At 41.8% G+C, this 26,809-nt stretch overlaps 1 protein-coding gene across 7 annotated transcripts; it reads left to right on the top strand.

Annotated features, from left to right (window-relative positions):
* On the top strand, positions 1–26,809 carry LOC121762142 (phosphatidate phosphatase PAH2-like). Of its 7 annotated transcripts, none has more exons than XM_042157937.1 (12): positions 1–2,448; positions 2,815–3,113; positions 3,220–3,293; positions 3,478–3,562; positions 3,771–3,857; positions 4,017–4,089; positions 4,216–4,259; positions 4,465–4,599; positions 4,683–4,781; positions 5,211–5,331; positions 5,891–6,107; positions 26,608–26,809. In XM_042157937.1, exons 1-10 carry the CDS (start codon positions 759–761, stop codon positions 5,265–5,267), a joined length of 2,643 nt encoding a protein of 880 aa, XP_042013871.1. In that variant the 5' UTR covers positions 1–758; the 3' UTR covers positions 5,268–5,331; positions 5,891–6,107; positions 26,608–26,809. The 7 variants fall into 7 exon arrangements, with proteins under 7 accessions (XP_042013871.1, XP_042013870.1, XP_042013875.1 ...); XM_042157936.1 differs by lacking the exon at positions 26,608–26,809 and adding an exon at positions 8,674–8,737; XM_042157941.1 differs by lacking the exon at positions 26,608–26,809 and adding an exon at positions 8,674–8,737 and having other exon boundaries at positions 6,003–6,107.

Raw genomic sequence — 26,809 nt, forward strand, 5'->3', positions numbered from 1 at the left:
CCTAAAAATCCCTAAAAAAAACAAAAAAAAAAACTCCTGATTCGATCATGGAATCCTCCTTCTTCTTCATGGAAACATTTAATTGCATGCATTGTGTTTTCTGTTAATCTATCCACAGAGTTGGGTCCTACATTAGGATCTTTATATATATATATTTAAAATGTGCGAAGCTCAATTCGAATAATCCACAAATGAATATGGTTTAGACGCCAACTGCTCTTCGACGCCCACTCTTTGGCGGTTTATTGTTCGCATTGAGTGTTTCCTGTTTCCATTTCTTCAATTGCCAACTTTCCTGAGCTGGATTCCCTTTGATCGGTTTTGATTTTGTGAGTGGCATTTTCAATTAGATGATTTGATCCCGCTTTTTCCTTCAATTTTTGTGTGGGGAAGCAGTTATTTCACCGATCATCATAGTGGTTTGTATGAAAGATTTGATCTTTATTCAATTTCTTGATATGGGGTAGTTGTTGGGATTTGGATTGCTTGGTAGAAAGAGATGGGGCTTTTTTGGGGAGCATTTGGGTTGTTTGATGTATCAGTGTAGGTAGCTTTTGAGGTTTTTGAAGTATCAAATTTGTGATTTTTATGTGATTGGAGATTCTGTTAGTTAAAGGTGTTTGTTGGTTTTGTATTTGATTTTGAAGAGGTGTGGATATTTTTGGGAGAATTTGGATTGTTTGATGGATCATTGTGGTTAGTTTGCTTCGAGGTTTTTGGAGTGTCGAATTAGTTAGGGGTGTTTGGTTCCTGTCAAGATGCAAGCTGTGGGGAAGCTAGGTAGCTACATTAGTAAGAGTGTGTACACGGTTTCCGGGACTTTCCATCCGTTTGGTGGCGCTGTAGACATAATCGTGGTGGAGCAGCCGGATGGGAGCTACAAGTCTTCTCCATGGTATGTTCAGTTTGGGAAGTTTCAGGGGGTGTTGAAGATGAAAGAGAAGGTGGTCGGCATTAGTGTGAATGATGTCGAGGCGGATTTCAATATGCACTTGGATAGTAAAGGAGAGGCTTTCTTTTTGGAGGACATTGAGGCAGCAGAGGAAGGTGAGTGTGGAGCCTCGTCTCCACACTCATCCGGTGAGGAGACGGAAGGGACGCCTAGATGGCTGATGAAATCGAAAAATTGCACCTATGATTCTGGTTTGTTTGAACCCGTTGTTGCTGAAGAGAAGGTTTTGAGTAGGACGAACACTCACAAGTCTAATTTTTTTGGCATTTTTGGAAGGAGATCTCCAACAGAAGAGGCCATTCAAGGGAAAGAAGCACATGATGCTAACGTAGAAGGATCGTTAGAGGTTGCTGAGATGGCGGCTGATCTCTTGGACTTGAGGTGGTCTATTAATCTTGGTTCGCCGAAATGCAAGAAAGACGATTGTGAGCCATTATCTGATGCAGACACATTGAAAAAAGTAGTCAAGAAAAGACCTCTGTTTGATGGCTCTAGTCATGATGAAATAAGCCCTATGAAGAGCAATGTCGAGGCGAATGGTGTTACCTCTGAGTATACTGTTTCCCCGTCAGTCGACAGTGTAGGAGAATATACCACTTTGACAAAGCTAGAACCGGTGATATCAGCATTAGGCTTAAATAAATCAGATTTGCAGCTGAGTTCTGTGGTTTCTGAGGCTACAAAATCTGATACGGATATTGATGACTGTATTGCAAGGCTTAATAGTTTGTCCGATGCTAATTTCTCTGTGGAGGAGAATGGAAGAGATAATAGTCACTCTTTCTACTCATCCGTTGAATTGGAGGGATCATCCAAAGAGAAAATTCGGCCGTTTTGTCATAAAGAATGCAGAGAAGTATGCTTTTATTCCGGGGATTATTTCACGGTCGTCCATGAAGAAAAGATGTCGGTGAGTGGAGGAACTAGTAATGGTGTACCCGTGGATGGACATACTATTTTGGAGGATAAAGACAAGATTGTTTATGATCCCCATATCGAAAGGTGTACTGTTCCACCTTCGGTTGGAGCATCAACGGTTTCAGAAGAAGATCTATGCCTCTTCGGAGACATGGATGGTCTTCGTCCCGCTGGGAAACGCTTGGAACTCAGTGAAGCTGATCATGAGGGGAAAGAAGCCGCCGATTTGTTACTTATGAGAAGAGTTGCTGGTCAAGACACTGAGTCGAGTGATGCAAAATGTTGCTCCATTTCTTCGTTAGAGAAATCTGAAACGAATGACTATACAAATGATGTGTGTTTAGACCCTAGAATACTGAGTTCTATGTCTAATGATGTCCGCGCTACAGAGATTGGCAACGTAAGCATTAGAACTGCGAGATCTTTGCCCATCATGGATTCCGTAAGCAATACTCTTGAAGTAACTGATCCCAGCCACCTCTCAAATGCTTCACTATATCCAGATGTGGACGTATGTACAGAAAAGGATGATCAACCGCCGGGTGCTCAAAGAACAGCTGGTGAACCTCCTAAGCCGGGTAAGAAAATGATACGTTGGGTTAATTGTACTATGGCCGATAATGTTGTGGTTTTAGAAAGCCGATTGGCTGTCAAAGTGATTGTAGCTTGTAGATGTTTTATTTCTGTAAGTGAGTCACAACTCAAGTGCACCAATCCTCTCCATTCAAATTGCTCGACTGAGAATAGGAAATTCTATTACCTTATTTTCCGTTTGTTTTGCTTGGTTTAGAATCACCTCTAGATGTTATTTGAATGTATTTGGATATTCAATATTTGAATTGGAATAGATTAAATGAATGTAATCTAGAACGTCCAATTAATACTTCGGTTTATCATATTTGTACACGAAATACTATAGAAGTTGACTTTTAGAAGTTCTTCAGGATACCCTCCGAAGTCTGTGGATACTTTATTAGGAACTGGTGGAAAGGGCCACTTCAGAAGATCAACAGCCACTAAAATTCCGGATGTGACGTGTTCTAGTGAAAAGGCGAGTGACTTAGACATTTCAAATGGACCTAGTGACGTGGAGAGCGGGACGAATGTGACCAAAGTGAAGGGAAACAAGAAGAAAGTAAAGACACTTACTCCAACATCTAAACAGCTGCAATCCTTACAGTTAAAAGAAGGGAAGAATATGGTAATATTCACCTTCTCGACTTCCATGCTAGGAAAGCAACAGGTTTGTTTTACTTTTTTTTATTTATAAGCGTCTAGTTTTAAGTTTCTTTATATTCCTCTCGCTATAATATGTTAGATGTTGCATTGACTGAAGTTGACACGTCCAGGTTGATGCCCGGATTTTTCTGTGGAGATGGGACACTAAAATTGTGATATCTGATGTTGACGGGACAATTACACGGTATATAATTTATGTCCTCTATCCACAGTTCCCGTATCACAGTAGTGAATTGGACAGCCACTGGTTTTTATTTGTTCACATCCTGTTATATAGACAAATTGTTTGCCATATATTGTTGATGCCATTTCGTCAATTCAGATCGTAGCATTCTCTATCGTTGATCTCTTATAAATGCTTGCTGCAGTTCTGATCTTCTGGGTCAGGTCATGCCCTTGGTTGGCATGGATTGGTCGCAGACAGGTGTCGCGCATCTCTTCACAGCAATAAAGGTTCATCGTTATCGATTATTGAGAAAAAATTCTGTTTCTTCTTATATGTTTGCATTGTGAGTTTAACATTTACTGGTGTGGTCAAACACTCTTCACACTAATAGTTTTGCTAGCTCTCCTTTGTGATTTAGTTTACCTTCGTCACATCATTTCGAGATTGTTTCCAGATGAAGAGAGATTTTATATCGTTTATGATGCTGTGATGCAGGAGAACGGATATCAATTACTTTTCCTGAGTGCACGTTCGATTTCTCAGTCTTACATCACTCGACAATTCCTTCTTAATGTCAAACAGGTAGTATGAACTATGAAGTACTTTTTCACAGAAGAAAAAGTTCAGTTTGCTCAATAAGAATAGAAAATTGAGTTTTTTTTTTAATAATCATAGCGTTCTTGTATTTCGGTTGTATCTTTCTACAAATACATCACACAATTGCTTCATATGTTCTTTCAGGATGGAAAAGCCTTACCAGATGGACCGGTCGTCATCTCACCTGATGGACTGTTTCCTTCCCTATTTCGAGAAGGTAACTGACTACCTCTGCCTTCTATATATACTTATTTACACACGAATTGTCTTCTCTTTTAAGCATCCGATATTTTTTGAATCTGGAAGTATCTTTAATCGTGTATTACATAATGCTCATTTGCAGTTGTTAGAAGAGCTCCTCATGAATTCAAAATTGCTTGCTTGGAGGTTTGTTACCCGTAATCTTTTCCATGACCTTAATTTACTGAGAGTATAATACTTGCAACCTAATTGTTGCTTTTTCAAAAAAGAAAATATTGTATTCATCGATGTACAATAACATGAAAGTATGTTCGGATACACGATGTCATAACACTGAAGACATTTGGACATGAAAGAAGGTAGATAATCTGATGACTCGTGAATTCCTCAGGACATCAGGTCATTATTTCCACGTGATAGAAATCCACATCCATTTTATGCGGGATTTGGGAACAGAGACACAGATGAGGTTAGCTACATCAAGGTCGGAATTCCGTTGGGGAAAATCTTTATCATAAACCCAAAGGTAAATAGGAGGGGTTATTTAATATTGTGCAACTGCATCTGTCGACTTGGTGATGTCTTCTGAATCTGTGGCAATATCTACAGGGAGAGATTGCTGTAAACCGTCACGTTGAGACCAAGTCTTACACGTCTCTCCATGCGCTTGTCAAGGGAATGTTTCCCAACATGTTTACCAGTGAGCAGGTTTGTTGAAAAACATTTCCAACATAAATACATCATTCGTTTTGCTGTACATTTATCTTTTACGAGAAGAGAAAAATAACTACTACTACTATCATATTGTTAATTTTGTTTCTGTTTTTTTGTCATATATTCTATTGGGGGTTTCTCAACTTGTGTTTATCTAGTTTATTGAAATAGTTCTAAAAGCACTTCGAGACGTATAGGAATTGAACATGTGATATTTTTAGTCTTAGATTGATAGCATCGTTCAACATTTTGGTGTATTTTTCTTCAGGTTCTGGATAGATTGATAGGTGACTTGCTTTATCGGGCCTTATATTGATAAAATTCTATGATGTTGAGACAATTTTCTTCAAATCTTCAAACAATAGTACTTCTATTCCACTTCTTGCTTCAACAATAGAAACTCATGGGGCATTCTGGTTTCAGGAAGATCTTAATTCATGGAATTTCTGGAAACTTTCACCACCTTCTGTCGGCAAATAAAGGTTAAGTAGTTTGAGGCGGACGCAGTCAGGCAGGCATCGCATTCAACAACTGGAGTATTGAGGTAATCTTCAGTTCCTTCTCAGAAAAAAAAAGTCAAAGTGCATTCAAGAAGGTTACGTATTGTAACATACCTCGAGAAAACTGAATACAGATTATCAGTACAAAGATATGTCGTGTGAATTACTATATCATGCTCTTATGTGTAGGGAGACTTCTTTGTGAAACATGATTTTGTTTTCGACCCCAGAAACGGTTGAATTTCCTGTTTCGAACAAAGCTTACCATGAAAAGAGATATTGTGTTAGTCTCTTGCTGACAATGCCCTTGCTTAAAACGGTGGAGTTGCTGGTATATTGCTCGAGAAAGTCGATTTTGGACTGATATTGTTAGGCTAGTTGAATAAGCTGTTCAACGTATTCTTTAAATGCTCTATACCTTGCAATGTTGCTACTAGATGATGAACGAATGTCTTCCACTTCCACATTTCCTCTCGTTGATATAGAAGTTTCACAGTATCATGTAAATGTTGAGAAACAGATGTACTAGATTTGAATCCATTAGTGTTTTAAGGTGAAGTTCAGTTTCGATCTATATTGTTCATTCATTCATTTTATCGACAGTGGCCTTTCTTGCATTCCCTTTCTCCACCTTTCGTATTTCGCAAGATTCAAGAGCCGGAGAGTGGATTGTTACTGCAGTTTGGAGCTTATAACGACTCCTGAAGTGATGCAGGTCGAGGAATGTTACACGAGAAAGTTCCTCAGATCCAGTTTTGTTATACGGAAATCTGCATCGAGTTCCTTCTGTGTGCATTTCAAGAATCATCACTATTCCCAGGTATGTTTTCGTGGAAATTTATTCTTGAGCGCTCTCTCGTTGTGATAATGCTCTCGTTACTTTGGTTTTCGTCGTTGGGATGCAGTTGTAGTTCTTGAAAAGGAAAAGAGAAGCATAAATGGATTTGCTTATTAATCTGTTTAAGCTATATTTGATTGGTGTTGTTGCTCTATTAATATGCGCGATATTTTCTATTTTATGAGCTAAATAGTATTATTACATTCTTATAACTAATAATTGATTTAAGTTATAGGGATGAAGTCTTACACGTTTATTTGTTTTTCAAATCTTGTTGAAGTTTTACGTACTTTTTGAAGGAAAGTTTGACATACTCAATACTACTATATCCAATTTTTATACAGGCTTATGATATTAATAAAATGAAACAAAATATTCAAAGAGAATAATTACCAAAAAGAAGAGTAACCTAGAAAAGATATAAAAATTACTAATTACAATAGTTAATATCTAATCTTCTAATTTCATTATATTGATGCTAATATAATGTATGCCATGCATGCTGATAAAATGAAATATACTGTAAATATAATTCAATTTGTGTAGAGAGAGAGAGAGAATTGCCATGATGAAGCAAGGAAAAATGAAATTAGCGAAAAATGCTCACACGAATTTAATTGACAACAGAAATTGTTAGAAAGGAAAATATGTAAGTAAGGAAAATAGGTAAGCAAGGAAAAAAAATTAATTAGGGAATGAGTATTATGGCAAATCTTGCCAATTTTATGTAATCCTTGGCCTATTTAAAGGAGGCGTACCTATTGTAATTCTCTGAACAAGTTGAATGAATAATACTCATATCTTTCAACATGATATCAGAGCAAAGGCTCATAACAAAATCATCATAGCCTAATACCTTTCCCGACCAAGAAGGCGGTTATTTTCAACCTGCAACATGTCAGACGATGAAGAGAAACCAAATATGGAGGAGACACGATTAAAGATGAGTAAGAATGTTACTCTAGCCGTTAAACTCAACGGGATGAATTATCCCCTATGGAAACGGCTGATGAGAGTAGCCATCGTGGGAAGACGAGCAAACAGGTATATCACCGGTACACCGCAGCCGTCGGAACCTGGAATGAAGGGGTACACAGAATGGGAGGAAGCCGATATGACAGTGTTCTCATGGATAATTGACAACGTCGAAACAGAAATTGTTGTCGACTTTGCACATCACCAAACCGCGCAAGCTCTGTGGGAGAGCCTACAAACTACATTCGAAAGTATTGCAGATCCATATCTGTTGTACGATCTAGAGGAAAAGGCAGGCCGAATCGTGCAAGGGGAACATGGGCTAGAAACATATTGGCGACATCTCCACGGAATCTGGGTCGAAATTGACCGATGCCAACATCAACCTGTGGATTGCTGCGACAAGGGGATTAGCCAACTTCGAACGTATGTAGCAACAAGACGGCTGTTCAAATTCCTAACAGGCTTGAATGCAAGATATGACGGGATCCGAAGGGATATTCTCAAGGAAACCCCGTTGCCCTCAGCCGAGACCGCATACGGTCTGGTAAAACGAGAAGCTACGCGGTTGAAAATCATGCCGGCAGCAGACATCGATCTCCAGACCGGCGCAATCAACGATGGATCATCATCGGGCCAAGTCGGACACGGGTTCGCCGTCAGAAACCAACCACCACCGCGACCAAAACAGCCACCACCACGAACTGCCGCGCAACAGCCCAATCGCCAAGGCGGTTTCAAACCCGACAAATCAAAATTTTGGTGCTCTCATTGCGGAAAACAAAGACATACTCGAGATACATGTTTCCTCCTCGTTGGATTTCCGGAATGGTGGGATGAAAATCAAAAGGCTAAAGCTCGATTAGCCATCGGAGTCGAAGATGGAGACGGATTATTTCTGCAAGGAGCAGGGAATAGAGAGATGACTAACACCCGTGGGAGAGCAGGAGATACCGGTCCTCAACCGGGTGGAGGCGGCAGGCCCGGCAAGGCAGCCTTCGCGGAGAAGAAAGGAGGCGGGTCATATGGAGGTAACGGATTGGGGTTGAGAAACCCCGATCCCCAATTTGATTTTCAGAATAGACCCCAAAGCATGAGTAATTTAATTTCTGGTCCTTATAGTTCAGAATATATGCAATATGACCCGGGAAAATTACAGTTAGGACCCCAGAAAAACTATATTCCACGTTTGACCCCAAAACTGTCTGAAAGTTCCGTCTTAAGCCCAAATCATTTTGCACCCTTGGAAAATATACCTATTGCATGCATTGCCCAAAGTAAAATTGACCCTAAGGAGAGTGAGTGGATTTTTGATTGTGGGGCAACTGATACTATGACCTACGATCTGAAAGATTTTTGTGAATTTAATGGGGCAACTAAAAGCCAAATTCAAACTGCCGATGGAGAGTTGACCGCTGTGGGTGGGAGTGGAACCATTGAAATATCCCCAACCCTGAAGCTCACAAATTGCCTCTATGTGCCCAAATTATCTCATAAACTTATGTCTATCAGCCACGTGACGAAAGAATTAAACTGTACGTTACTAATGCATCCAAATTTCTGTGTATTACAGGATATCAGGACGAGGAGGATAATTGGGCGTGGCATTGAGCGTCAAGGTCTTTATTATGTGGATGAGATTACTCAACAAGGTGGCACCGCGATGCTTGCTCACGGATCTGCAAATCGGGAAGCTTGGTTGTGGCACCGCAGATTGGGGCATCCATCCTCGGGTTATTTAAAAATGCTTTTTCCAAAGTTTTCCCATTTTAAGGATATTACTTGCGAATCTTGTGTTTTGGCAAAAAACCACAGACAATCCTTTAGATCAAGTGATACTCGTGTTAAGACTATTTTTTCTCTAGTGCATGCCGATGTTTGGGGTCCAGCTCCTATTGTTGGTGATCATGGTTTTAAATATTTTCTCATTTCTGTGGATGACTGCACTAGATTGACTTGGGTATATTTTTTGAAGCATAAATCTGACGTTTTTGAAAAATTTACCCGTTTCTTTACAATGATCCAGACACAATTCCAAACCACGATCAAAATTCTTAGATCCGATAATGGTAGGGAATTTGTTAACAAAGACATGACTGATTTTTTTAAAGAAAAGGGGTTAGTTCATCAAACTACTTGTCCTTACACTCCTGAACAAAATGGTGTAGCTGAACGAAAGAATAGGATAATCCTAGAGGTCACGAGAGCCCTGTTTTTTGACTCAAATGTTCCTAAATTTTTATGGCCCGAAACTGTTGCCACTGCTGTCTACCTGATTAATCGTTTGCCTACAAAAAATTTTGGGTATGAAAACTCATTTGCAGACTCTCGCATCCCTTACTGATATTCCCCCACCTCTCATACTTCCGCTCAAAATCTTTGGTTGTTCCGTTTATGTGCATGTACCGAAACACGAAAGAGGAAAATTTTCTGCATGTGCAATAAAATGTGTTTTTTTGGGGTATGAGGTAAATCAGAAGGGCTATCGATGCTATCACCCGGGGTCTAGGAAGGTTATAACAACCATGAATTGTAATTTTCTAGAAAGTGAATACTTCTATCACACCCAACCTCGGGGTCAGGGGGGAGTGCTGTTCAGGGGGAGTGTGATAAAATTGGACCCCTCAGTTTTCCGATGCCACATCCAAGTATCTCGAACGTGGAACCAACAGAACAAGCTAGTGTCACTGCCGAGTCAGTCACATCTGCTGTAGAGCCTCCTCAACCGCCTACGCCTGAATCGAGTCCTCCTCCAGTGATATCCGAGGTAATTCCTGAAACTAGCTCAGATAATACAGTTATTACTCCTGACACTTTTGGTGTAGACGAGAATGAGAATGCAGCAATTGATGGTGATACCGGCCGCTATATACTCCCCAACAGAACTACTCGTGGGGTCCCGGCTAAGAGATACAGTCCTGAGAGGATTAGTAGAAGCCGATATTCTATGGCGAATCTGGCTAAAGCAAATCTAACAGAGATGGCTAGGGCGTTTGAAGCAGCACTTTACGAAGAAGAAGAAATCCCATATACGGCCGAGGAGGCTATGAAAATTGCTCACTGGCGAGAAGCAATGCTAGTAGAAATGCGGGCTCTGATGAAGAACAATACATGGGAAGTATGTCTTAAACCTGATGGAGTTCGAACTGTGGGATGCAGATGGGTCTTCACTATCAAACGGAGGCCAGATGGGTCGATTGAAAGGTATAAGGCGAGACTTGTGGCCAAAGGATACACTCAGACTTATGGAGTTGATTATGCTGAAACATTCTCACCGGTAGCAAAAATGAGTACTATTCGAGTGCTCTTCTCAATAGCGGCAGTCAGGGAATGGCCACTACATCCGTTCGACGTGACAAACACATTCTTACATGGGGAACTGAAGAAGCCCATTTACATGGAGCCACCACCTGGATATGTTGGAGATTTCGAAGGAGGAAAGATTTGCAAACTAAAACGAACACTATATGGGCTAAAGCAGTCACCTAGAGCTTGGTTTGGGAGATTCTATGAGGCAATGAAGAAGTATGGGTATGAACAAAGCAACTCTGATCATACATTATTTTTGAAGAAAAGAGAAGGAAAGATTACATGCCTCATCATCTATGTAGATGACATGATTCTCACGGGAGATGATGAAGAGGAAATAAGCAAGCTAAGGAAGAATTTGTTTGCAGAGTTTGAAATGAAGGACTTGGGATTACTAAAGTACTTTCTGAGTATAGAAGTGCTAAGGTCAAAGAAGGGGATCTTCATCAGTCAGAGGAAATATGTACTTGACTTGTTAACCGAGACAGGACTACTGGACTGTAAGCCAGCAGATACTCCTATGGTTCAGAATCATGGTCTGCGGATAGTTGAAGGAGCTAAAACCACTCACCGCACGAGATATCAACGTTTAGTTGGGAAATTGATATACCTATCCCACACTAGACCCGACATAGCTTATGCAGTTGGAGTAGTTAGTCAGTTTATGCATGCACCTCAAGTAGCTCACTGGGAAGCAACACTGAGGATTGTTCGATATCTGAAAGGGACAGCGAACCATGGGATTCTATTCGAGAATCATGGACATTTAGAGATTCATGGATTCACAGATGCTGATTGGGCAGGGAACCCAAATGACAGAAAATCAACTGCTGGATATTTTACCTTTGTGGGAGGAAATCTTGTCACGTGGAGAAGCAAAAAACAGAAAGTGGTAGCCTTGTCAAGTGCAGAAGCTGAATTTCGAGGGATTAAGAGTGGGTTGACTGAGATTCTGTGGCTGAGGAAATTGATGACTGAGTTGAACTTAAACTCACAGAAGTCATGTAAGTTGTTCTGTGATAATAAGGCGGCAATCAGTATATCTGAAAATCCAGTTCAGCATGATCGGACAAAACATGTCGAGGTGGATCGACATTTCATCAAGGACAATATAGAGGCTAAGACGGTAGAACTTCCTTTTGTGAGATCTGAAGATCAGTTGGCTGATATACTCACGAAAGCTGTCGATGCAAGAAGCTTCCATGAGGTATTGGGCAAGTTAAGTATCGGTAATCCCATTACTTAACTTGAGGGGGAGTGTTAGAAAGGAAAATATGTAAGTAAGGAAAATAGGTAAGCAAGGAAAAAAATTAATTAAGGAATGAGTATTATGGCAAATCTTGCCAATTTTATGTAACCCTTGGCCTATTTAAAGGAGGCGTACCTATTGTAATTCTCTGAACAAGTTGAATGAATAATACTCATATCTTTCAACAAATATGTTACAAACACAATTCAACATTTAGGTTTTTCAACAAATCCAACAAATCAGTATACTTAATTTCAGAAACAACAAATCAGTAAAAATTCAGTGATCAGGATATATTAACTTGTGGTGTGTCCTACCAATTATAATTGCAGAAAAAGAGAAAAACGAGGAGAGAATATTTTTGCAATTGTGATTGACTGTACACCACATGACAATATGGCTGGACTATTAAATTTTTATTTATCTGAACCGTAGCAACCCATTGAAAAAACTCCCTCACTTTTAGATGTCAAATTCTCATTCATGGACTAACTAGGAGTAAGAAAAAGAGCAGTCAATGACCTAAACACACATACTACAGTAAAAGAGAGAGAAATGAATTGATGTGGTTGATGCAAATTAAATGAAGTAGGAAGACTAACCTGTTAACCAAGTCTTGACAGTCTAGCTATATGACTTCTAATCCCCAAATGAGAAAGAGAAGTGAACTTTAAAGTGAGAGTTCAGTCTTAATTGCCTTGCAGAATATAAGAAACCTGGGGGATTGCACTCAACCAATTCAACTGTAGGAGTTGTGACTATTGAGGGATCGGGCGTCCAATATTCGAGTTGTTGTAATTTGTAGCCATGCCGTATGCTTAGGAGCTCAAGCCTTGGGAGGCTTCCATGTTGAGGTCTCCACCGCACCAAATCGGTATCTTCAATTACAAGTGTACCAAGTTTCATAAAAGACCCTGATTCTATATCCGATTCTGGGCCTCGAAAGGCATAAAGCAATAACTTGAGGTCCTTAAGATTTGGTAGCAATGAACCAATGTCATTCATGTGCTTCCATGGACACCCTGTCCCACTCAAACACAATATTGTATGACTTGATGAAAACATTGAAAGGGAAACCACAGTCTTATACTTCATCTCAGGGTTCACTACAATATATGCGAGTACGTCCTAATTTTGGAATTCTTATGAGATACAATCCAAGTCACTCAATGGGTTGCTATCATCGTCATCACTATAAGGCTTCAACTCCATTATAATATCTAATCTCTCCAACTTATGAATTCTTTTTAGAATTTCTCTAGTGCAACTCTTTGCACTCACACCTATAAGATAGGAGAGTTTGTCCAAATTAGCATTAGAATTAGGGGTTGGTAGATCTCTTCCATATATCTCAATATGTTGTAGTTCTTTCATATGCCATATTTCCACAGGTATATATGACTGTTTTCCATGCTTTGTAATGTTCATATGCTGGTCAATAATCAAGGTTTGAAGGAGAAAAAGGTTCGATATGGACGTAGGAGCTCTCCATTGCAAGTGAGGGCAAGATAATGTAGGCAAACAAGTTTTAGAATTCCAAGAGGGATATGGTAAAATCGGATCTCAAGAGCATCTAGTACCTTGAGCAACTTGAAATCCATGGCATGTATGGGCACCAGATATTTGTGGTAAGGACCATAACAAAGGAGAGAATGGGTGGTGGGTGCGCAATCACTTTTTATTGAATCATACACTTGCTTGAAGGAAAATAAAGTGTTGCAATGGACACACAACCGACGTTGATAATTCATAACATCATCACAACTTTGTAAAATATGCAAACACTTGATCCTACTAGCTTCTTTCTTACAAACGTGTTGCCGACAAGAATGCACGTGAAACTCGTTCTTTGAAAACCAAGATTTTCTATTGTATTCATGTAGAGCAAGATGATACAATTTAACGAGCTTCCCCGAGCATTCGTACATAAAATCTTTCAAAGCTATTTTTCCATTCTGCTCAAGAATCCCCTCGACCCTAAACTGACTTAAGAGTTTGATCATTATGATATCTCTATATGGAGAGAAAGCTCCCAAATAGAGAAAAAACATATTTAAATATTGAGGTAAGTAGTCATAGCTTGGGAAAAGTGTTGGGAAATAAACACAGGCAATCACGAATATGAAGGAGAATGAACACAAGAAATTATTTACCCAGTTCGATAAATGTGTATCTACGTCTGGGGGCGATGCCAAACCAGGGATTTCACTATATAATTTCAGGATGATTTTACAATGAGGAGCACCTCTATTTATAAGCACAATAGAGAGTCCTATTCTAGTCAAACTAGGAAACATATTCCATAAGGAAATATCTTCTAAGCAATAAATCTATCACAAGGAAATACACTTCAAGAAAACAAATCCTAAATATGGTAGGAGATATTTTAGGCTCCATAATTAACAATCTCCCACTTGGAGACTAACAACTCCTAAACAACCATATCCTCGTGATCTCATCCCTGCATCCGCTTAGCATTGCCTAACCTTCTCTTCAAGTTCCAAGGCCAATTGAAGCTATGCATAACTTCAATTTCTCTAAGGTCACCACCTTAGTAAACATGTCTGTTGGATTCTCACTTCCAAGTATCTTCTCAAGTTGCAGGATTTTCATCTCCAATAGGTGTCGAATGTAATGATACTTCAACTCCACATGCTTTGTCCTAGAATGAAACGCTGGATTCTTTGCCAAGAAAATAGCACTCTGACTATCACTGTAGAGTATGCTACTCTTGTTCTCATTCCCAAGTTCATCTAAGAAACTCTGCAACCACACCATCTCCTTGCTTGCCTCCGTCGCAGCTACATATTCAGCCTCCGTAGTAGACAAAGCAACGGTCTTCTGCAACTTAGTAGTCCATAAAATAGCAGTACCACCATAAGTAAATACATACCCGATTGTGCTTCTTCTCCCATCAAGATTATTGTACTCCAAGTCTGCATCCACATAACCTGCCAGCTCGACATTCTTGCCATTGAAACATAAAACTCTTTCTGTAGTACCTCTCAAGTATCGAAGGATCCATTTAACTGCTTCCTAATATTGCTTGCCCGGATCACCCATGAACAGACTCACTACTCCCACTGCTTGTGCAATATCAGGCCTCGTACACACCATTGCATACATAATACTACCAATTACTGAAGCATACGAAACTTTCATCATTTCAGCACGTTCTTCTTTTATACCCGACGACTCCTTCTTCAACAGCTTGAAGTGACTGCCCAAAGGCACACTTACTGTCTTCGAATTATCTATGTTGAATCTTTCCAAAACCTTACCAATGTAAGCAGCTTGCGAAAGATACAATTTTCCTGTCGCCTTGTCACGCTTGATTCTCATGCCCAAAATTTGATTAGTCTCTCCAAGATCTTTCATGGAGAATCGTTCATACAATTGTCTTTTCAACTTATCCATCTCCTTTTGATCACATCATGCGATCAACATATCATCAACATATAATAATAGGATAAGATAGGTCTTGTCAAACCTCTTGTAGTAATAACAATGGTCAACGTATCATCTTTTATAGCCAATCTCCATCATAAAATCCATCAAACTTCTTGTACCACTGCTTTGGAGCTTGCTTTAAACCATATAAGTTCTTCTTCAACTTGCACACAAGATTTTCCTTTCCTTTTACTACGAATCCCTCAGGCTGTGTCATGTACAACTCATCCTCCAAATCACCATGAAGGAATGTCGTCTTTACATCCATCTGATGTAACAATAGATTTTCTGCAACTACCATACTCAACACTAAACGAATAGTAGTAAGTTTCACAACAGGAGTGAAAACATTTGTATAATCAATACCGTATCGTTGCTCAAATCCCTTGACAACCAGCCTAGCCTTGTAGCGCTTGCTACCATCAGCTTCACCTTTGATTCGATAGACTCACTTGCAATGCAATGCAATGCCTTTTTCCCTTTTCGAAGTTCCACAAGCTCCCATGTGCCATTCAGGAGAAGAGAGGCAAACTCGTCATCCATGACAATTTTCCACCTTCGTTTATCAGGGTCTTTTCCTGCCTCTCCATAACACTCAGGTTCACCACCATCAGTAAGTAACAAATAGAAATTAGAGGGCGGGTACCTATCAGGTGCATGTCGCTCTCTAGTCTGTTTAGGCAGCGGAATTATTGGTGGTGGACTACTTGGTTCTTCTTCGAGCACCTCTTCAGCATTCTGACTCTCCTTGCTCCCACTTGAGTTTGAGATGTCTAACTCGACCACTTGGGGCTCAGAACTGCTGGAACTCGACGCCTCCAATCTATCCTTGTATAATACATGTTCATTTAAAACAACATCTCTGCTGCGAATAACCTTACGATTCTGCTCATCCCAGGTTCTATAACCGAACTCATCGCCTCCATAACCAATGAACGTACACTTAACAGATTCGGCATCCAACTTACTTATCTCAACAGAACTAACATGAGCATAAGCAACACAACCAAAGATACATAGGAAAGATAGATTCACCTCTTTTCCTGTCCAAACCTCCTCAGGTATCAGAAACTCCAACGGAACTGATGAACCTCTATTGATTAGGAATGCAACTGTGTTGACTGCATCTGCCCAAAAATTCTTTGGCAATCCACTTTTCAACCTCATGCATCTTACTCACTCATTCAACGTTCTGTTCATGCGCTCTGCGATTCCATTCTGCTATGGAGTTCCTTTCACAGTCTTTTCCATGCGAATTCCATTCTCGGCTCAAAACTCCTTGAACTTTACAAGTTCATATTCTCCTCTATTATCGGATCTTAGACACTTCACCTTTAGCCCGGTTTCAGTATCAACAAGGGCTTTCCACTTCCTGAAAGCATCAAACGAATCGGATTTACTCTTCAGAAAATAAAATCATACCTTTTAAGTGGAGTCGTCGATGAATGTCATATAATATTCAGAGCCTCCAGGGACTTCACAGGTGTTGGTCCCCATAGATCACTATGGACCAACTCCAACTTCTATGTCTTCAATTTTCTGCCTCCCCTTCAGAAACTCACCTTTTTCTGTTTCCCAAATACGCAATCCTCGCATAGGCCAATGATAAGGCTCATTTCATGCATCGGTTTAAGGGTAAAATGTATACTACTTGATCGGTTTATCGCGCAAAACAAGTGTTAAAATGTGCAGAAATGCTACTTGACCAAGGCAGCAAGGCCGAACTGATCAAGCAAGTACAAAAGGCGAAAAAAGGCCAAGAATCGGGGGAGTTGATCAAGGGGAAGCGATCAAGCAGTTAGGTGGGGATCGCTGGTTTCTAAAAGAAGAACACGTGAGGAAATCAGCTGGATATGGCGCACCATTCTGTTATCAAGGACGACGTTCTAGAAGGGGACACGTGCCGGAATATGAGAACGCAAGGAAGAAGCTGTTATACAAATCTGTTACCAAAAAGCGTCGTCATTCTAGAAGAACAACACGTAGCAATCAATGAGTCGCTCACTCTCAGAATGAGCGAATATTCCCTGTCAAGATCGTTATCCAGCTGGGAGTCGAATCGAGCTTATAAATAGATGATGTGCCACCACAAGAGGGGGATCCGAGACTTTACTTTCCGTCTAGTTTAGCTTAGCTTAGTTATCTAGTTTAGTTCAGTTCTCTAGCTTAGTTTGGTTCAGTTCTCTAGCTTAGCTTAGATAGCTTAGTTAAAAGGGCGACCGAAGGGAGCGCTTCAGAATACTTATTTCTGTTAGCGTTATCTTAAGTTTCCCGCTGAGATTCTTCTCAGTTTTTACGCTTTCTTAGCTTCCGAAGTGTTAGCTTAGTTTAAATTTCACGCTGTACTCAGTTTTTAGTTTAATCAAAGTTATTTTCGTTTACATCCTCGCATTTACTTTTCTGCTGTTCACTGTAATTCGCTTGACCCAGTAGTTAAAGTTCCATTGATCAAGCTAGCTAGTTAAATTCTGCCTAGAGTAAGGACAATAGTTAAAAACTCCCAAGTTAAAGCGTGGCAGCAGCCAACTTTCCTGTTCACTACTCACACACTCGACACACCAACTTCTCTGTGAGATCGACCCCGAACTTGCCACTTTACTGTTAAAGTTGTGCAAAATTGGGAGTTTATAAATTACTTTGGCAAGGAAGAAAGAGCGAGAGCAAGACTGCAGTGATTAAGTGGCAACGAAAATTTGCTAACTGATCCGATCGGTTCGGTTATCGTTCCATATAACTTGATCCGCATTCTAATCGCGTTTTCGCCTCTTTCCAAGTCCTGCCAAAATGGCGCCGTTGCCGGGGAAGCATGGTGTTATTTTATGTTTGTGTGTAATGCGTAGGTGTATATAATCTTATTTCCTTGTTTTCTCAATTTTTGTTTTTCACTGTTGATGAGAAGGTACCAATGCGGCGGACACTGGAATCATCCCTTTTTATATAAAGAGACTAACGTTCATTGGAGAGTCCAGGAAGCCGGAGTTGTCACCACTCGTTACAGAGCAGCATTAGAAGCAGTAGCAGCCGTCGAGCAGAACACAAACCCACCACCACCTGAACAAGCAGAAGTAAAAATGGCCCTTGTCCCTGACGACTCGGGAATCGGCTCTCTACACGCTCATGATGAGAGAGAGCCGACACATGCCATCGCCGCTACTTCTGGGATGCGGACCATCGCAATCAAATCAGGAGTACTGGTCGTTTTGTCCCACTTCTACGGCATTTCGAAGGAGTGTCTGTATGCTTTTCTGGAGGAATTCTGCCGATACTGTGATATTCAGCCCGTGCCAGCTGGATCCACATCCGAAGATTACAGGCTTAAGGTTATTCCCTTCGTTTTGAAGGGGGACGCCGGTGTCTGGCTGTCTAGGCTGCCAGAAGGATCCATCAGGACTTGGGCCGAATTCCGCATGATATTCCTCGATCGTTTCTTTCCAGCATAAAAAACAAGTGCCCTGAAAAGGGAAATTAAAGAAGCCAGACAGGAGTATGACGAGCTCCTCGGCCAGTACTGGGATAGGTTCCAAGGGCTGCTTCAAGCATGCCCTAACCACAAGCTGGGAGAGAAGGAGATCTACTCGATCTTCTATGGCGGACTCACTGTGGAGAGCAAGAACGACCTCAACCTCGCAGCACAAGGGGATTTCTCAAAAACCCTTTTTAGCCAAGCTAAGAATATTTTGGAGAGGCTGATTGAGGCTAAGCGGTCGTACGAAACATCTCGAGGGCAGTACAGGAGAGGAGCAGTGCACGCAGTAGAGGCGCGCAACGATGAAAAGCTGGAGGCTCGATTCAAGCAGATGAAGAAGAAACTGCTGGAAGCTGTAGAAAAAACGAGACCTCTGCCACCGCCTGCACCGAAGGAAACACAGTATGTGCCACAACCACCGCCGCCAGAAGAGCATCACTACTATTACTGCGAATTTCCCCCTGAGGTAGAGCAAGTAAATGCCGTAGGCCACTGGAACGCAAATGGCAACTGGATCCAGGGGAAGCAGAGAGATGCTCCGTGGAGGGACCACCCCAACTTCAGATGGACTGATCAGAATCAAAGCCAACCACAACAAACCGCGACACATCATGTACTATCCTCTGACGGGCAGTCCAATTGGCATGCTCGAATCTTGGATAGACCAAACACTGGAGCGAATAGAATGCAGGGAGGTCAGGCAGGTTGGTCAAGTGGACCTCAAGGGAACTGGTCAAGTGGAGGACCACCTAACTGGTCAAGCCGACAGCAGGAAGGAGAATGGGGGTACCAACACCAAGGCCCTCAGTTTAACAACCAGGGAAGACAGTCAAACAATCAACTGGTGAATTATGTCCCGCAGTACCAAAGAGGAAACCAACAAAATCATCTTTCCCAAGACCAACCAGGACAGTATGGACCCTCCGGTTTCTACCAGCAAGGCCATGGGGGTGGCCGATTTAATCAGAGAAATAACAGGCAGCAAAATGAAGGTCCAGGGGATATGATGATTCCACACCAGCCTCATGATGCTGTGCAAGAAATACAGGAAGCCCAGAGAGAACAGAGAGCTGCATTAGAAATGCTTACGAAGCAGTTATCTCAGGTCGCCATGTCACTGGGCGAGCTGAGAGGCAATGAAGGGAAGATTCCGGCTACAGTGCAACCACCCGCGGGGTGAGAGAATGTCAACACAGTCTCTCTGAAATCAGAAGGAGTTTATCAAAGCTCCACTGCAAGTTTTCCAGCACCCAGGACCAATCACAATAAAAACTTTGAATACAGCGCCCTTGATCAAGTTACAACGAAAGAAGAGTCTAACATCCGTGAACAGGTTGCTGAAAAGAGAAGGAGAGTCGAAGCAGAAAAAGTGACCGGTATAATCCAACCTGGTGATCTTTAGGGTTTAGGGTGATCTTTCCCCAAGAGAACTGACCCAGGGGTATTTATGCTCCCTATTTCCATCAGAAACGTTCAAATAGAGCACGCGATGTGCGACCTAGGGGCTTCCATCAATATAATGCCATATTCTATATACAAGAAGCTGGAGAATGCTAAGCTCGTTAAAACGAATATGGAAATACAGCTAGCAGACGTGTCTTGCATTTACCCCGAGGGAGTTCTAGAAGATGAAATCGTCAAGGTGAACAAATTTATGTATCCCGCCGACTTCTTTGTTATAAAAATGACGGAACCAGGAGCGAAGGAGTCTATTGGAATCCTTTTGGGGAGACCTTTCCTATCCACCACCAACACAGTCATTGACGTCCGCCATGGGATAATTAATCTGGAGTTTAAAGGAGAGCGACTTACAGTCGGCATTAATGAAGCTGCAAGAAGGCCACAGGACAGAGAGAGCATACAAACAGGAGACGCTATCAGCCCTCGGAAACAGAAGTATCCGAAAAAGGAATCCTTCGAAGAGCCACCCTCTGGTTCCGCTGAAGGTGAACAGCTCAAGAGAGAGGCAGCAGAATGGTTTGATACGACAATAACTGGAGCAATGGATGATCAAGCCATTAGAAGGGCAATTATGGAATTTTGCCAGCCGTCACAACCAGCCGAGGCAAGAGAGATTACTCAACCAAGAAAGGTCGAGAAACCACCTGACCAAGCCGCCCCATTAAAAGGAATACTGAAGAAGAACCCCTCGCTTACAAGACAACTACTTTCCATACCAGCATCGCCGATGGCTTTCAAGAACCTGTCCAGACAGACAGATCACAAACCAGTCGAACCAAGATTGCAGAAACAGGAAAAACTACTCTTCCAACATCAACCCCATCTGATGTCCAAGAAGCGAAGTTCAAACTGGTCGGACCCTCGAACAGTCATGGCAAGGCACACACATGTGGCAAAACTTCCGTACCCTATTAACTAGGAGGAGATCAGAGCCTTGTTAAGGCACGCCGAGGCCCATGGAGGACCCATCAAGGATTTCGCCGGGAGAGCCCAGATCCTGACGAAGCTTCCACAAGATGACGTAAAGTTTAAATTTTCTGATGTCTGCAAGGCCGCGTTCCCATTTCTGAAAGATCGATTGATGAGTTATTCTATAATACGCGGCCCTGACTGGAATCACTCATTTGAGGTGATGTGTAAGACTAGTAACTGTGCTGTGAGAGCAATACTAAGTCAGAAAATCCAAGGGAAAAGTTATGTTTTCCTCTACGCATTAAAAACATTGGGTCAGGCGCAAAGGAACTATGATGTGACCGAAAAAGAAATGCTATTAGTAGTCTTTGCATTTGGGGAGTTCAGACAGCACCTACTTGGTTCCAAAGTGATGGTGTATACAAACCATGCGGCCATCAAATACCTATCGTCGAAGAGGAGATCAAACCCGCATTTGATCAGATGGTTACTCCTTCTACAGGAGTTTGAGTGGAAAGCAGTTGATAGGAAAAGATGTGAAAACATAGAGGCGAGTCACCTGCGCCGAATTCTGCAAAAAGAAAATAGGGAAGCCATTCAATACAAGTTCCCTGAAGGGCACCTGCATCTGATCAAGTCGAAGTCTGAGGGACAGCGGATCTGCCAGGAAAGGAGGGTTGATCAAAGTAAATAGAGAAGCTGGGAGCAACTTGCACCTAAAAGGGCAAAGTTCGTAGGAAGGACTGACAGTTTGGAGGAAAGCGAGTTACCCGGAAGGAACGGAATGGAGGCGTTTGTCGTGGACGACATTTCACTACCAATGCCTCGCTCACGCCAGTAAACAGGTAGAAGGAGTGATCGGGTATTCATGGATAGTCTGCTTGATCAAGCAACAAATTCTAAATCTCTTAATCTAATCAAGTGACATTCCAAGGAAACCCGGTCAAATCCTTGTTAGTGTAAATAGTTTTTTTAGTGTGTTAAGTTTTTCTTAGTTAATCAAAAGTCGGAAGTGGAGGAAAGAAACTGATCAAGTGGAATTATGTGAGTTGTCATCGGGATTTAATGGTCCACGTGATCAGTGCAATTTGAATTTAATTGGTGGTGCAGTGAGTGAGTTGATAAGAACAGGTGATGATAAGACGTGCGCAGTAATTAGAGAGGTGTCAGGCGGCGCCGACTATTGAAATGAAAGGACGTCCTCGAGAGAGGAAGTAAGCGTATTGGAGAAGCTTTGCCACCTGGCATTCTGAAAAGGCGCGCTGGAACGCGAAAAGTTGCAGAGATCTCGACAGGCGGAAATCTCAACAGTCGGAGTTTGAGTATAAAAGGGGGTCTTCCGGATCTCACTTTCCATCAACTACCTTCAGAACCTTTGTGCTATCCTCATCTAAATTCAAATCAGAAAGAAATGCAGGGCAATCAACTCGAGACTTCCAATACTTCCTCGTTTTCTTCAGGAGCCGGCATCAACAGTGATAATCAGAGGCCCTTGTTGCCACCCAGACCACCAACCACCAGAGCCCCATTATTGCCTCCTAGATTCATCGGCCCACTCCAATATGTGGACCCCGCTGACATAAGGCGTGTGGACTCCTTACTCAGAAGTTTTCCCACCGGCGCTGACCTCGTGGAGATTTACACCGCCCTAAATGCTCGCCTAAGAATTTCTCGGTCTAAGGACCTTGCTCCGCCACCACCAGCAGAAGGGTTGCCTCTTCCCAGTGATCTCCTACTACGACGAAAGGAGGCAGAATGTAATCTTTCTTCGACTATAGAGGATGACTCCATTCCGAGAAGGACGAGCCACCGGACAATGAACCAGCTGCTTCTTGAAGCTGAGGGTTCAAGGCAGCAAGCGGATGAGGAGAAAACAAAGGGACCGGAGCAGTCATTGAAGCAAGCAAGACTGTGGAAGCAACCAGGTGAGAGCAGAGGAAGGTAGTAAGAGGAGGGGGGGGAGGAGAAAGTATCCTTCCTCCCCCTAAAATGGGCCACCATACCAACCAAGGTATGGGGCTTACTAACGCGCCAGCATGCTTCTCTCCACGAAGGAGAAAAGGAATAAGAATACCAAGGAGGAAGAGCTCCGACACACGCGAAGCCTTAGAGGCAAATAAGGAAGGCCTGAGTATGGAGGCGATAAGGAAAGCGCGCAACATTCCCCTGATTCAACAATCTAGAAGGCAGTAGTATCACCCTTAACCCTGTTTCTTTGTGTAAATTGTGTTTTTGACTCCGCTCTCACACTTAGTCCTGTGTCTGGACTAAGTGTGAGAAGTTTATGGGAGTTGTGTTTTGTTTCGTCTATGTGTTATGTTTTTTCTATATTAGCATGTGTTGATTGCTGGCACTGTCTCACACTTAGCCTGGTCTAAGTGTGAGAAGTTTCCCTTGTTGTTGTGCCGCCGCCTATGCCTAACCCTTTTTTCCACTGCATCCAGTCCCTCGAGGACGAGTTCATATGCAGTGAGGAGGGGGAACGGGTTAGTTACAGTAGAATCATACATGCTAAAATTTTCAAAATTCCAGTTAGTAATTAAATAGGCAATATGCATGAAATTGGATAAATGGAAGACTTGATTACTTTTTGGGAGAGTTAGAAAAAGGATTCAGTATGCTCACATGTAAAACTTGATTGCAAAAAACTTGATCAATTTGAACGACTCAAGTATGATGGAAACGCTCAATTTCTAAACCAACTGTGAAGCCTCTCTATATGTGAGTTATAAGCCAAAAGTAGAACACTTTCTACTATTCTTACAAAAGATATTTTTACGAGTGGCTGACTTTTAGTATTGAGATGAAAATTGCACAAGTAGTAAGGACTAAAGGCATTAGGACTTAACCACTTGAGCCGTTTATGTCCTTCGTTCCAAAAACCCGCCTCACTAATCAAGACATCCCTTAGTTAACCACTTTGAGCCCAAACACCCTTACCCATTCTTTGAAGCCTCAAAACCAAATTCAAAGTTTCATATCACATGAGGAAAAATGGTCAAAGAGATGAAGTTGTCAAGGGAAACAAAAGGGGATAGAAATCCAAGCCCCCTAGCTCAAGTGGTTGAGGAGGGTGGCAAGGATACCGCTGCAGAATACTCATTTCTGTTAGCGTTGTCTTAAGTTTCCCGCTGAGATTCTTCTCAGTTTTTACCGCTTTCTTAGCTTCCGAAGTGTTAGCTTAGTTTAAATTTCACGCTGTACTCAGTTTTTAGTTTAATCAAAGTTATTTTCGTTTACATCCTCGCATTTACTTTTCTGCTGTTCACTGCAATTCGCTTGACCCAGTAGTTAAAGTTCCATTGATCAAGCTAGCTAGTTAAATTCTGCCTAGAGTAAGGACAATAGTTAAAAACTCCCAAGTTAAAGCGTGGCAGCAGCCAACCCCCCTGTTCACTACTCACACACTCGACACACCAACTTCTCTGTGGGATCGACCTTGAACTTGCCGCTTTACTGTTAAAGTTGTGCAAAATTGGGAGTTTATAAATTACTTTGGCAAGGAAGAAAGAGCGAGAGCAAGACTGCAGTGATTAAGTGGCAACGACAATTTGCTAACTGATCTGATCGGTTCGGTTATCATTCTATATAACTTGATCCGCATTCTAATCGCGTTTTCACCTCTTTCCAAGTTTCGCCAGCCAACTTCAACAGTTTTCAGGCCGGGCAGTAAACCTTTTGAGCACATTATCTTCATCTCTTTCTCGTTCATGTGGCCAAGACGACAGTGCCACAAATCTGCATTATTTGCTTCACTTGCAAGATCAATGCAATCTTTGGAGTTAGTTGTGGTATACAACCTACCATCCTTCTTACCTTGATCTACTATCATAGATCCCTTTGTAATCTTCCAATTGTGGCAGCCAAACATCACCGTGTACTCTTCTGCATCAAGCTGCCCAATCGAAATCAGATTTCTCTGTAATCCAGGAATGTGTCCATTAGATGTCACTACCTTCACGTTTCCCTTTCCCACGATATCTAAGGGCTCGTCATCTGCCAGATGTACTTTCCCAAAATCGCCAAAAACGTAGTTTTCCATTATCTCCACATTGCTGCATGAATGGAACGATGCTCCAGAATCCAATACCCACGATTCCATTGGACTACTCACACTTAGGACCAACACCTCGCCATCGTCATCAGACATGGTAACGTTTGTTGTCTTTTTCTCTTTCTGATCCTTATTCTTATATTTCTTCGATGCCTCACACTGATTTCTAAAATGCCCAAACTCATCACAATTCCAACATTTAACTTGATCCAAATCCTTCTTGGATTGTCTCCTTCCTCTGGATTTTGATCTTCCACGATTTTGCTTTTCCTTCGATTTGCCTCTCTGTTTTGCAAAATTATCGGGTTCTTAATGGGTCAACCCGATAAGGACACGGACCCAATAAGACTTGACCCCAACCCAATAATTTCGTGCGGATTCGTGTCGAATTATCACGTCGTGTCGAAAATTGCTAGCCCTACTCATATTACACTAACTCATTCTCACTTACATTTTATTGTAAAACTAATATATAAAAATAGTACCCACGATCCATCAACTTTTTCATATTCTGCAGGTCAACATGGAAAGGCAAGTGATCTCCCTTGACACCTAGCAAGCTTTCAAGTTGTGGGAGAACTTGATCAACGAATTGGATTCTAGTAAATCTTTGAATTCCCATGTAGCCTCTTTGATTCGTTCATCCAAAGCATTCACCTCCATCATGTTCTTGCTATAGGTGGTGTCGTCCGGTTTGAACTTCCTGCAAACCAGACGTGGCCTCGAAGGCCAGCTGAAGGATTTCTGAAGAGGGGGGAGCCAGCAAAATACGAGACGATTGTGAAAATATGCTGAATTGTAATTGTTGAAATGTTATGGACTAATTGGTTTGGACCTATGTATTTAATTGATTGGGCTACTCCTTATTATTAAATGCTTCGGCCCATCTAATTGTGTGTGGGCAACCCAGCTGCTTGCCCCGCCCGTTACCTCGTGTCTCAAACCGCCACGTGTCCTCATCACCCGGATCTCTAACTTTAGCCGTTGATCTCAGGTCTGAGTTAGTGAGTATGCTTTATGTGTAATGCGTCGTTTCCTATCTCAATTCATTCAGTTACATCTCTCTCTCTCTATCTCTCTCTCTCTCACTCTCTGGAGATTTCTCTCTGCCTTCTCTCTTCTTTCTCACTCTACACCTATGGCGGTTACCGCCGGTCATCTCCTCCGATCTTCTGGTTCCTCCGATGAATCTATGTATTAGTTAGATCTATCGGTGAAGATTTTGAGTTAGGTTACTCTCTCGGTTTCCTTTAGAGATTGGTGTTGGATCTAACCTAGGGTTTCAGATCCGACTGTGTTTGGTGGTTAGAGTGCGAGAACTTGTGAAACTTTTGTGAGATCAGTGAGATTTGTGTGTTTGTGAGCCTTGCTGAATGAACTGGCGGTAGTCGGTGAGACTAGGGTTTCTGACTCCAGTGTTTGACAGTTTCTCACCTTGTGACTTGTGGTTGAAGCGTATGTGGAGGTTCTTGGCCTGGTGTAGTCGTTGTTGTGACCTGAGCCATATCTCTACTTTATTCATCCTTAGTCGATTTCTTCTGTAACTTTTTCCTGATCGTGTAAGGATCAATTTCTTGTGTTACTAACATTGCTACTTAGTGTGCAGGTATACTCATTGGATGGAGCTTGGTAATCAGTCTACTTGTAGCTAGGGTTTCCTATTTGTATAATTGTACATAGATTACTTGTAATCTTATAATACTCTTTTGTATTTCGGCTTGTTCCTATTAGATTAGTCATCTCAGTATGCGATGTATACAAAGAGGTCCCGATAATGTGAATGCATGGTGGTTTGATCCCTTTAGTAA

Source organism: Salvia splendens, chromosome 13 (genome assembly GCF_004379255.2).
Source record: "Salvia splendens isolate huo1 chromosome 13, SspV2, whole genome shotgun sequence".
In the NCBI taxonomy this organism is placed as follows: Eukaryota; Viridiplantae; Streptophyta; class Magnoliopsida; order Lamiales; family Lamiaceae; genus Salvia; species Salvia splendens.